Here is a 12,922-nt window from a genome sequence, read left to right on the forward strand (position 1 = left end):
CCAAGTCTGCCACAACCATGCCACCCAAAAGGAAAGCCCCAGCCACCACCACCCCCAAACCCAAAGCAGCGCCCAAATCCCGCCGCTCCAAACTCGCCAAAGACAACAACCTCACCACCGAAGACGAACGCGAAATACTCGAAGCATGGCACATCTACAGCGACCTCTCAATCTCAAACTACTCGGACGAAAAAGAAGGCGTCATCCCAACAAGCAAAGTCAAAACAGTCATGAAAGCACTGGGCATCGAACCCAAGTCCCAGGCCGATATGGACGAGTACATTGAGATCCTCGACCCCGAGGACGAAGGCTACGTGACATATGCGCATTTCGTGGAACTCGCGGCTATACAGATTAATAATAAATCTGATGAGACGAGAGATGAGGAGGTCGAGAAGGCGTTCAAGTTGTTTACTGTGGGTGGGGAGAGGCCGATTACATTTGGGGATTTGAGGAGGATAGCTGGGCTGTTGAATCAGGATGTTGGTGATGATGTGTTGAAGGCTATGATTGTTGAGGCGAATGGGGGGAAGAATGTTGGGTCGGGTGTTGATATGGAGCAATTTCGGGAGGTGATGAGTAGGGCTGGCGTTTTTACATGAGCGTGGTGCTGGTGGTCTAGTGATGTTTCCAATCGACGATACCAACATCTCATGGCGGCGCTGAGATGGCAGCATCGTTTCCAGGTCTGCATGGACTCTTGTAGAGCTTGATGCGAGGTTTCAATCTAGCTTCCCTGTCCACACCAACTTCGCTCTGGGGATTGTGACAGCGGTTGGCTCTAGCTAGTAGAAGCGGGTTTTTGTACATCAGAAATGTACTCATCATGAAATCAGACACGATCGCAACGACTTGTGTCGTTAAGCATTATTTTGGCGTATCATGCTGAGGTGAGGAGCTGAGTCGGATCTCGTGAAATTTGTGGAAAACATAAATTGCTGCGGCTAATCGTCGGCCTGTCAATCCACCTGCTCCCGAGTGAGCCGAGCTGCGAGCTGATCTGATGCCCTACAAAGCACCGAGTCGCATTGATCAGGGACGCCTACTTCGCGCCGCGCAAAACGAGGAAATCGAACTGTTGCGGGCGGAGTCTTACCTTTGTTGACCTACAAACATTAATATGAGGTAGCGCTACAAGAAGAAGCACACCAAGTCACCGCCACTCCAAACAGACCATCTCAACCCACCACATCCAACAACCACAATGTCCCTCCCCACCCGCCTCGCAACCAAAACCCTTCCCCCTCCCCGCCCCCGCCTCTCCCAACGCATAGGCACCCAAATCCACGACTCCCGCCGCTATATCGCCTCCTTCGCCGCCCTCCTCTCCACCTTCTACCTCCTAAACACCTACATCTACGACTGGTCCGACAGCTCCGGCCCCAGCATGTACCCCACCATCCCCGACAAAGCGAACCTCCTCTTCGTGAACAAGACGTATCGGCTTGGGCGGGGCATAAAGGTCGGCGACTGTGTGCAGATCTCCAACCCGATGTTTCCGCGGCAGTATTCGGGAAAACGGGTCGTGGGGATGCCGGGGGATTATGTGCTTAGGAGTAAATATCCGAGTGCGACGCCGGGGGGTGTGCCGTTGGGGGGGATTACGGATTGGAGGGGGCGGGTTGAGGCTGAGAGGGTGGGGGAGGAGGTCGGGGTGAATAAGCAAGACCAGAATCAGGCAGGCGAGGATGAAGAGTGGGACGAGCCGCAGATGATACAGGTTCCTGAGGGACATGTTTGGCTTGAGGGCGATAATTTGAGTTGGTCGAGGGATAGTAGGTTCTTTGGACCTGTGCCGATGGCGTTGCTCAAGGGGAGGAGTTCGGGATTTAAAGAGGGACTTCTTTCTTGGACGTCGTTGAATCCTGGGAGGGGGTTGCGGAAGGTGGAGGATTGGGAGGTGGATGCTGTGCTTGGGCAGAAGGAGACGTCGAAAAGGAGGTGAGAGGGGTGGAGAAAAGACTGATGGACTGGAAAGTGTCCATCGCGGAAGCAAGGAACAATCGGCCCCAGTGGTATTAGAAAGAGCGTCGAAGAAGTGATGAACATGGCCAAACGAGACAGCTAGATGAGGACCGTTCCTTGTAGGATACCAATGCCTTATCCTCCAGACCATTCGCCGGCTCACAGGAATTTGCCGTGCAGAAAGATAACAACACTGGTCTCGAAGAACCACGTCCCATGGCCACTCTCGGCGCCATCAACTTGGCTGGTACTGAAGGGCAAGTGCTACCAGGAATCGAGAAGAGCACTTGCCATTCACAGACATCTGCAAAGAAGCGAGGCTATAATCGACCTCATCTATGTATAGCGTGCCCGAAATGTATCTTGAGCTCTCACTCCTGGACATCATGCGCTAGGAGCGTCAGCCTTACTTAGCGAAGGGTGTTACGCCGGTGCGTCAACAAAACCCTCAGCCACGAGAGGGCCTTGAAAAAGCTGTTAACTCCACAGGCATAAGGGGCTTGGCCCATCAAGCAGATGCCGCTCAGCTCAAGTTCATGAATGGGTGGCCACATGCCATAGGGATCTTGTAGCACTGTGGCCAGGCAGGTCCGACATACAGCGTGGCGTCAAAGCTCATAAGAATCAGGGTGAGCTTTAGTCGAAGGTGCAGCCAGGTCAAGGCAGCTGGCTAAGCATCGAGAAAGGACAACATGCGATGGGAGTGATGCCGGCTACAATCCCAGCTGGCCCATTTGTAGTACATCTCCGCAATGTCAGAAGAACGAACGAGATGCTAGCCTATGTAGGTACTATCGGTGGAAAGCATTCATGTTGGGACAAAAGTTGTAAACTGTATAAGTAGAACAAGTTTTCTCATTCTAATGCTATCTTTTTGCAGTAATTGCAACGTGCAAAGCAGATCCTCTTCGCCGCAGTCACCGCGCGCCCTCACTCACGCTCCTCTTCCGCAAACTGCTTGAAAAAAGATACTCAAAGCACAATGCAGCCGACAGGCCAAATGCCTGGACGAAAGCAACAAACGCCGACGCCTATGCTTGCACCATGGAGCACCTCTCGAAGGTACTGCCGCCCCGACTCAATCCAAGTGTATATCTGTACCTCGCAACCAACACTCAAACAGATAACCGTAGCTCAACAAGTAATGAAATTAAATTTCTTCCTCCTCAACAACGAGATTCGCAGGGGCAGATCGCGTATAGTCTTAGCAGCTTTTGCACTGCCTAGATGGCATATTCCATCGTATTAAGATCCCACTCCATGAAACCCAAGCCCCGTATGTGACCAGAAGAGATGAAAGTCGTTCCAATGCATAAACACATAAAAGGATAACAAGGTATATTTTGAACTCAAAGGCAATCAACGCCTCGCAATTGGCAACCATGGCCGGAAGAACAGAAGTTGCTGAGTGCACTGAAGCGACCTGATAATGATGGTGGCTTCCTGCTACCCAGACTGGGTATTAATATTGTAGGCATCAAGGTCGTATATATATTGATCAGTGGTGCATGCCCAGAGCATTGGGATCAATGGTCGTGAATGGTGTCATGGGAAGTTCCATGTGCTCCCTTGGTGTGTGGAAGTCTGGCATCTCATGCATTGGGAAGCCGTTCTCGTCGAAACCAGGGCTGGGCATGGGCATGTTCAAGTTCTGCTTGGAGTACATCTCACTAAGCATAAGACTCTCGTCGTTTATGCCGTGGTGATCTTGCCCCATGGCAAACATGTCTGCAGATGCACTGCGATGGATACCATCTAGTGGCGGCGAGTGATTGGCAATTTGTGGCTCGGGATGGCTAACATGAGATAACGGTGTGTGTGACTGTGGAATCATGTGTGCGGGGTCTCCCATCGGCGAAGGCGAAAGGAACGGTCCGGAGAATTGCTGGTTGTACTCTGCAGCTGGTTGCGGCATCTGTTGCTGATGTGGGTGACTTGGGTAGAAGCCGGGACTGGCAAACTCTGAAGGTGTAGTGGTGGTTGCTGACATTGGCATTTGTCGCATATCCATGCCGTACCCTGCTGAAGTGTCAATCTGCAAGTTCGATCCCATAGGTGGACCGGGATGCTGAGGCATTGGATGGAAGAACGGAGGCTGTTGCGGATTGAACTCCTGTGGCGATGGTTGTTGGATGTTGAAGGTTGGCATTGGCCCGTGAAGCATTGAGAAGTCAATGGCGATCGGCACAGATCGACTCCTCTGTCGCTTGTGACCACCGGGCATTCGTCCCGGATGTAAGCCGGGGTGATGGAAGCCTTGATCCATCTGCATGCCAACATGCTGTGGAAGATGTGGTCGAGCGAAGTGAACATTCGGCTGCGAGGCAGGTCTTGGGATGCCCATCGAAGGTGATACTGGCGCAGATGCTGGCATGGCATGCATATCGAATGGGCTGTGACGGTTCTGGTAAGACTCGAGTGAAACCAGCTTGGCCAGTTGACCGCTCAAGTTTTTGGGGTGACCACCAAGATGATGTGTGAGGATTTGCGATGCCTGTTGATCTTCTGTAAAGTCACCACACTGGTAGAAACCGCCAGAACCAGACGAGTCCATGAAGAAGTTAGGTGGTCGAGTCAACTGTATTACGAGACCACCTGCTCGAGGTGGTGCTCCATTGACAGCTGGCTGGGAGTCGCCTGATTCTACTGTAATGTCCTTGATGAAGGCGAAAGGAAACTCGATCTTGTATCCGGCCGAGTCGTTGTTAATGTAGTAGGTGATACATGCCTTGTCAGGCGAATAGAAGATGACTAGGTCCATGGCATTCTGACCAACACGACGCCAGCTACCAATGCTTAGGGACCGGCACGTGAAGTGGTGTATCACTACACGTTATTAGTATGATACTCGGGAACTTGCTCGAGTATTACTAACCAACTTTGCCATTGTTCATGTCACCGCCCATGAGCATGTTACCGCTACAATAGCTCATTGGTGCACCTGGTCGGCCCATAAGATGAGCCGGGAAAGGCTTGCCTTCTTGCATAGCTTGCATGGCGAGCAGTTGTCGCATGGACTCCGGGATGTGGTCGATATCATCACCAACATCACCGCCCTTCTTAGCAATCATCTTTATCTTAGCCCGTCTACGACTACCCAGCAGTCAGCTTTACAGTTCCTCGCGCTGTGTTCATTCTGAGCAATTCTCACCTATTCTGAAACCAGATCTGGACAGATCTCTCTGTCATGTTGATCTCCTGCGCGATTCTCTCACGGGTTGCAGCAGTTGGTGTGGCGTTTTTGGCAAACTCGTGTTCGAGCGTCACGAGCTGATCCTGAGTTGCTCTCTGCCTCTTCTGGTTCTTCTGCTGCTGTGTAAGTGTACTCTTTCGTGGAGGACGTCGAGAAGCACTGTTTGCTGCAGAGCTTGCACCGTTGGAGCCGTTTGAGTGCGATGTGTTTGGCGTTGTGGAGGCCGGGTCGTTTGACGCGGAAGGGGAAGGAGTATCGGCAACCGACAAGTTGTCGGCTGACATCTCTTCGAATATCACAGAATCGCTCATGATGGGCGAGTCCGTCTCCTTTCGTCTAATGATATCTCGATAATGTTGTCGCTAGTATCTGTGATTCGAAGCGAACGTAATGCCAGAATAGGCGATCTCAGACAGAATTCTCAAAAAGTCTGTGATATTGAAAATAGTACGGGCTGGCCTGAGCAGTTCCGTGTCAATCGAGTCGGTAGTTGGATGGATCGAAACGACTGAAGTCAAGGGATGTAACGATCGTGGTTTTGCTGCAGTCTGATGCGACTGTTCCGGGCAGTAATGAATGTGGGGAGAATAGCCTTGAAGGAGTGAAAGGCTGATCCTCGACGATGTTGGCAAAAAAGAGAGTAGTAAATTCAGTAAAGGAATGACATCAAAAAAGAGAAAAACGAGATACAGACAGCGTTGAGGTAGAAAGGCAGGAGGGACGGAAACAGACGACGAGGACAGGAAGAATCGGCAGGAAGGGGTGGAACAAGCGCGCAAAGAGGGCAGGTGAGAGTTCCATGGGCGCCTGGGCAGGTGCAGGTGCCAGAGAGTGCATCGATAGAGTGACCATACCGAGGAGCGACTGCCGGGTGTGTCAGAGCTGAACGAATCATAGACGTGGTAAGTCCAGCTGCTAGCTCAAAACAGTAAGATGCACTGGCATCAGTGGGACACTGGACGTGAGGAGGAAGCCAGTAAGCGTGGCTTTGGACCGGCTAACAGTGGATCGAACATTTTTGTACCTGACTTGATTCTTAGTGTGTCTGAACTGGAGCACTATGGAGACTCTCCGTCGTCACGCACTTCGACTCCTTATCGTCGAGTTTAGCCTTGAACGAATTGAGAACTTAGGCATGTCCCACGCCATGTAAGGCAAGGATGAAAGGTTGACGCTTTTCCTGTTGAACGATTCTCCCTAGTCGGAGGAGACGCCAACAAGAAGTCTTTTGTCTCCCACAGCATGAGCTTCTTCCTGATATCCTTATCTGCCCTGCTTGCAAGCTCCAGCTATCTCTAACAGCGTCAAGAGCGCTTTGAGACATGCATGAGCTCCCCAAGCACCTCACCTCCCAGGCATATACACTATCTGTCTCTACCGGCAGACCGAACACACCGAGTCCATGGTGTTCTGTTGAACAATCCCTTCACGCATGAACACGCCGTGGGTCCGTATAGGCCCACATAAGCGTCTGCCAAGTAATATGTCTACGAGTGTGAGGTTTCGAAACAGGTACTATGCAAGCGAGGACATGTCGTGAACAAGCTTCGAACTGCTGTTCATGATTATCAGGTCGTAGAATGTTCAATACTTGTTCGAGAATTCCAAAATTCGACTGTTCTTGCCCATACTCGGAATCTCTGCATGATCGCGAGTACGATGAGACCAATTGTGCGCAAAAGACGCGGTAGGGCTGCCGGTCAGGATCTGCAAAATACACACAACAGGCCAGGGGAAATGTTGATTGGTTCACGGCGCAACACGCTGGCCAGCGAATGCATGCGCGCGAGCACCTGAAGAAGACGTTTGGGCGAATCACTCGCTCACACACCGTTTGTCCTCCGTCCAAGTTGACGCGACGATTATAATGATGCCATCGCTGAAGAGCATATCCTAGACTAGCTCAAATCCGTCAACTGATGCCTTGTCTGAATACCGAAGCGCTAAATATGCTTTTTGTAGCCTCGAAAACCGAACTGATGGCAAGCATGTCCACGCGTGCTCATGGGTCTTGATTTCTGAACGCTCCAAACAGCATGTTTTGGGCAAGGTGTTCTCCTGAAGAGTATCAGGCGTGCTAGAGAATCCTTACAAGCTTTGGTGTACAGCGAGCAGCGTCTTGGCAGCACCAGCAGACTGAAACTGGGCCCGCTGACTATAAGGTATCGAGGGTAACTTTCACAAAGATGTGGCCCCACTTCACAGGCATTTTGGTAGGCACTCATGGAGCCCTTTTTGTGAAAGTTACGCCTGATACCTTGTACGTACCCAGTGTTCGAAAATCCCTCTGCACGGACGCTGTTGTGTGGTCAATCTGGGTACACAAGATTCTCGCCGTCGGACTCGAAGCTCGAAAAACGATCGGCTGTTGCTATTCTGCCTAGTAGCAGTGTAGCCAGAGTCTTGTAGATCATCAACAGTCAGGCAAACCATAACAACACGCCACGACATGCATGGTCGAGATGTGGCAGAGTTTCGAAGTGCCACAACACCACACGCTAGAAAGGGAGACTGCTTATTGCGCCATACCGGTGTCGGCCAAGTCAGGAACGACACATGTGCCAGGCAAGGGCTCACGGCCACATGATTCGCTCGCCTGCGGGAGCACGGAGAAGCTTTGGCACCAATGCAGGTACGATCGACGCAGGTCCAGAAACAGCGTCTGTGCACATGTTATTCGCCGACGTGCCACAGCAGCGTCGGTCTCGATGTTGTGACTGCTCGGAGTGCTAAAAATGTACAGTTTGTTGCACGAGCAGGTTGACTCGTCCATACAGGAGGGGTGCGGAGGTTTGGACCTCTTGTGGTCTGTAGGAAATTCTCCGTGCATACGCCCATAGTATCGTCGTGCTTTGAGGATAGCTAGTGTCCGGGAAATATACCAGTCATAATGTCAACAGGTCAGCTTCGACGACCAACCGATCGCGAGTTTTTCTGTCTGCTCGCAGACTGTTAGTAAGGACGACAAGCCGCACATACGTGGCGACATGCCCATCCACCGAGAATCGTACACTTACAGTTCGTCGACTTATGCCTTATGAAACTCGCTTGGGGCTAAATTTATCACCTGCCCGTTGCGGCACGCAAAACCTTCATACGGGGAGCTACCCTGTACAGACGTGACAGAAAACGCACATCGATGCATGCCACGTCTGAAGCTGGCAGGGATTGCAAGAAAAGTCCCGGTCTTGTCAAACATCCTGTAGCAACGCGTATCTGCCTTGGCGAACAATGCCCCAGAGTATTTGGCCATGCGAGCGAGCGAGGGGTAAGCGAGTTGGACGTGGCAGAAATGGTGGCCCACTGTACCAGGCGGTACTTATTCAACGTTGCCAGAATGTACACGCTCATGAGCGATGGCGTGCTCCTGGGGCAGCAATTGACGTACTGTAGAAAACCATAACAAGTTCAGAAACCGTGGTCGGAAAAGTTGTCAGTATTGCTCTGAAGATCGCTCCTTCCGATGAATGTGGTGCTCTAGATATCAGTGTTCGGGTCTGCTTGAATTTCCCACGTATAGTAGCACTGAGAGCATTCAAAACGCATGGACCTGCTACATCTCATCATCGTTACTATCGTCACGTCCTAAATCATCACTTCATAGAATCCTTCCTTACCATGCCATACCCCTTGGAGAACAACTCACCAACGTCCACGGACTTCCTCGTCGGCTGCGGCGCAACCTCCTGCTGAGTCGGTATCATTTCTAGATCAACTGCCTGCCACGACTGACGTTTCCTGATGACCACAGGGGGCTCTCCAGTCGCAGTCGGAGGCGCATCCATAGTCCGCGGCCTGTCAAGGATATCCTGGACCTCCGCTTCACGTCTCGCTTGTTCTTCCTCTTCTCTCGCGATGTCAAGACTCGACTTCTTCGTTCCTCGGTTCCAGCCTTGCTGCAGTAGGTCGGCGGCTGACTCCTCGAAGCGCTTTTTGATCTCGATGTCGCGTTCGTAGACTTGGAATGTTTCCACGTCGTTTGGAAAATAGATCGTTTTGACTGCTTTCATGAGAATCTCAGAGACGCTGACGGTCAGCACGATTAAAATCAATGTGAGCCACCAGAGGGGGTTCGTCCCAAAGGAGTGTACTAATCCACCCTTGACAAAGTAGATGTTCTCGTCTGAACTGTAGACCTCTGAGAGGACCAGATTCCAAAGCCACCAGCCACCAACTGAAAGAAAGATGGCCACACCAGCCATAACGCTCTTGTTGTGCAGCTCGAAGAACTGCAGCTTCAGCGAGATCAGTGTCACACAAGCCGTGTACGCTAAAGCACCCATTGCGAACAGCCCGTTGTCCCGCGTGAAGAGAGCTTCACCATAAATGCCCCACATGATGAAGTGAACCATCATCGCCTCAAGGGCGCCAATCAAAGCCCAACAGGCATATAGCTTCACGTTGAAACCTCGATTCTGCTGTCCCAGCGAATAGAGCTCTGGCACCGCCAACAGCGTGGCAGGCGCCAAATCCTTCTCAAAGACTCCCATAAAGATCACGGGAAGCGATGTGAAAAGGGTGTTGAACATCGAGAGCGACCAGGGCTCGTAGAGACTGGTTCCGGTATAGCCGTTCCATCGCTGATATGTTGCTTGGACCAGGTAGAATATCATCTCTTTCCAAAATGTACCGAGTGTGTACCTATCTTGAGTCAGAAAAAAAACTGGCGCTTCAGTATATATATCGTCAGTACTTACCTACAAACTCGGACATAATTCCAGCGACCATGAACGAGTAACAGCTTGAGTAGAAAGCGGAATTGAGCTATCGAGTAGTCAGCAGTCCTTGCAGCTTGAAGTCCTTCTTTGCCTGCGATTCCTATGCCCAGGTGGGCCTCTTGTATCATGGCGATGTCATTTGCGCCATCGCCAACGGCGAGTGTCACAGAGCCCTTGACCTTTGTTCTGATTGTGCGGACAAGACCTGCTTTTTGACTTGGCGAAGCTCTACAGCAGATGACCGAGTCAGTAGCTATTGCTAGTTCCGTGAAGAGCGCTTTGAGCGACGGGTCCGAGTCAACCACTGTCAGGGTCTGGCCATCGATCACCAGCACGGAATGAGCATGGCGTCCCCCTCGTACTTCGTCGACACAATTCGCGATACGCTCGGCAAGTGCGTCCGACTCGTGATCCACTACCATTAGATTCGAAAAATCTTTGATTAGTCGACAGGAATGGCCGATATTAATCGCTGTCTCCCGTTTGTCACCAGTCAGCATCCACATCTTGATACCTGCCCGCCGGAAGCGCTCGATAGCATCTGGGACACCTGCTTGTAACTTGTCTTCAATGGCGGTGGCACCTGTCAGTTCCAGGTTCCGTTCTATGCTTTCGGCAGCTTTCTCGATCTTTGTCTGGCGATCAGTCAAACTGGTAGCAGCAGCGTGGTAGATCTCTTTCCATTCGATGTACTCTTCTTCTGGGATGAACCGATGGCCATACACCAAAGTTCTTAGACCTTCTGTGGCAAAGTCGTCGATGTGATTAAAACATCTCTGGAAAACTGCCTCGTCGTCCAGAACGATGCTTTCGTCGATTAGGTCATCAAGGTGATGGTGTTGGAACGAGCTTTGACGACTATCAGCAGACATGCGTGCTCCGTCCGTTGAATGTGGTGAAACGCTCGAAGATTGCCGTGGCGTATAGTACACGTTGCTTGGTCGTGGTTTTGTTGCACCTTCACGTTCTGTCAGCCACAGATCAACACTTTCGCGCATTGATCGTTTCCGTCCAAAGGAGACGCTGCTCTGCCGTCCGGCTGCGCTGGACCTCGATAAGCCTGCTAGCGATGTCTTGCCCAGCTGGAAGCTATGCCGCTGTATAGCTAACTGTGCCTCAATGCTCTTTCTTGCTTCAGACTTTCTGCGAATGTCCTCTACAAATCTTGTCGCCATATCTCGCTGCCTGAGCAGATTTCGAATTGTTGTATCTGCACCTTTTGTGAAAAGGCAGATTCTGCCATCAGGTAGACGTACCACGATAGACATCCGTTTGCGTGCGCTACTGAACTCGATCGCATCTAGGATTTGGTAAGTCTCAAAGACCGGATCATCGCTGTCCCCTTTGGGAAATGTCTTAACAGTCATGGTGTTAGATTGGCGGTCCGTAACGATGAATCCGAGGTCTTGCGCTGCTGTGACTAAAGCCATCTCGTCAGGACTGGATGCTTGGAAGCTGACCTCACCTTCATCGTTCTTCTCAGGGATGCAGGTATGACAAAGAGCTAGGGCGAGGATAAACCAGCGCACTTTCTTGGCGAACAGACTTTGAGGCCGACGGTAGAGATATTCCAGTAGATCATCTGTTTTGCATGTCCGAGAGTACGCCGTGACCGAGACTTGCACCTCCTTCGGGGCTGCCAGTGCTTGAGGAGACTCAGTATGAAGCTCTGGCTCTCGTCTCACATGCTTTCGGTTGCTTTGCTTTTGTTTGCCCTTGATGTTTCGTTTCTTATGGCGTAGCTTCACTGAACCCTCAGCCTCTTCCAGCAGATCTAGATCGTGTAGCCAAGCTGTACCAGCGACGCTCATCTTCCTAAACTTCATTGAGTTGTTCGTCAACGTACCGGTCTTGTCCGAGAAGATGTAGCTGACCTGTCCAAGTTCCTCGTTCAGAGTGCTCGTCCTAGGCTCCATGGGTATGTCAGATTCGGCGTCGAAAATATCGATATCTTCCTTCATCATGAACATTTGCGCCACCTTGACGATTTCGAGACTGACGTACAAGCTGAGTGGTAGCATAGTGTTAAACATTATAAGAAAACTCGTCCAAATTTGTCCGAGAGGTACGTCCGCCTCGTCCAAATACCAGGAGCCGTTCTCAATCGGCTTCCAGCGGAGGTAGCCAATAGTCTCAACTATGGAAATCAAAGCCACGAGTCCTGCGACAAGTATGACTATCCTGTTAACCTTACTCTGCAGCGTGGGAGCTTTGACTCGAGGGTCCTTTGTTGCGTTCATTCTGCTCGTGCACTCCTCGCCGGTTTTAACGACTAGTCCAATAGCAGATGGTGTATTCCTTATGATACTGCCACGGTAAATGACCTCGCTGAGCGTAAGGGGTAATGTCTGCCCAGCAACAGTGACTCTGCCATCGAATCTGTAGAGGTCGAGATTTGGATCTTCAACCACAAAATCTGCTTCGAGTCGAGCAATGTCGGCTTCTGTGCTACAGTGCTGCGATACAGCCTCCAAAGGCTTCTTGTTTTTCAAGTTGGTCTCACCATCTAAGCTCTTCGTTTCAATATGGGCGACCCCCTCAGTTCCGGAAACATATAACACAATGATGTCTGCAGGAACAGCACTGTCACGTTCTAGCAAGACGACGTTGCCCATCGCGACGTCTTGCCATCTGGTTCTTGTCCAAGCAGCAGTATTGCTTCCCAGAATGCCTGAATCGACTGAGCCCTGCAGTTGCGTACGAAGGGCGGCTTCGTTGAGGACAAGGGTTTCTCGTTCATTTTCTTCCTTGTCAAGCTTGTTGCGCCGGATATCTTCGTAGCCTTCTTTGGCCATAGAAATGCCGATAAATATAAGAAGCGGCACTAGGCACAAGTATCAGTTTCAATCCCATCGGGGCCCACAGCGAGTGCAAAGGGTAGCGCCGTACCAATGGTAGTATATGTGCCTGTGGTAGACAACCCAGGTATCATTTGAAGTATGGAAACGATTAGGAAGTAGAAGTTGGCAAGCTTGCTGAACTGAGCCACCAGTTGTTTCGGGAAAAAGTTCCATAAATTGTACCTTTCTTTTTCGTCAAAAAGTAA

The 12,922-nt window shown here is 51.0% G+C and overlaps 4 protein-coding genes across 4 annotated transcripts; 2 read left to right on the top strand and 2 right to left on the bottom strand.

The window, feature by feature from the left end:
• Positions 1 to 17: 17 nt before the first annotated feature.
• PMZ80_008381 (uncharacterized protein) lies at positions 18 to 602 on the top strand (the record flags this gene model as incomplete). Its single annotated transcript, XM_064876781.1, has 1 exon — positions 18 to 602. One exon carries the CDS (start codon positions 18 to 20, stop codon positions 600 to 602), a length of 585 nt encoding a protein of 194 aa, XP_064727168.1.
• Positions 603 to 1,204: 602 nt separating this feature from the next.
• IMP1 (Mitochondrial inner membrane peptidase complex subunit) lies at positions 1,205 to 1,945 on the top strand (the record flags this gene model as incomplete). The annotated part of the gene is made up of 1 exon (XM_064876782.1): positions 1,205 to 1,945. The coding sequence occupies one exon, from the start codon at positions 1,205 to 1,207 to the stop codon at positions 1,943 to 1,945; it is 741 nt and encodes a 246-aa protein (XP_064727169.1).
• Positions 1,946 to 3,463: 1,518 nt separating this feature from the next.
• PMZ80_008383 (uncharacterized protein) lies at positions 3,464 to 5,469 on the bottom strand (the record flags this gene model as incomplete). Its single annotated transcript, XM_064876783.1, has 3 exons — positions 3,464 to 4,791; positions 4,841 to 5,058; positions 5,117 to 5,469. 3 exons carry the CDS (start codon positions 5,467 to 5,469, stop codon positions 3,464 to 3,466), a joined length of 1,899 nt encoding a protein of 632 aa, XP_064727170.1.
• Positions 5,470 to 8,751: 3,282 nt separating this feature from the next.
• DNF3_1 (drs2 neo1 protein) lies at positions 8,752 to 12,671 on the bottom strand (the record flags this gene model as incomplete). Its single annotated transcript, XM_064876784.1, has 2 exons — positions 8,752 to 9,799; positions 9,856 to 12,671. 2 exons carry the CDS (start codon positions 12,669 to 12,671, stop codon positions 8,752 to 8,754), a joined length of 3,864 nt encoding a protein of 1,287 aa, XP_064727171.1.
• Between the last annotated feature and the right edge of the window lie 251 nt (positions 12,672 to 12,922).

This window comes from Knufia obscura (genome assembly GCF_036327395.1).
Source record: "Knufia obscura strain CCFEE 5817 isolate CBS 148926 chromosome Unknown scaffold_11, whole genome shotgun sequence".
NCBI lineage: Eukaryota > Fungi > Ascomycota > Eurotiomycetes > Chaetothyriales > Trichomeriaceae > Knufia > Knufia obscura.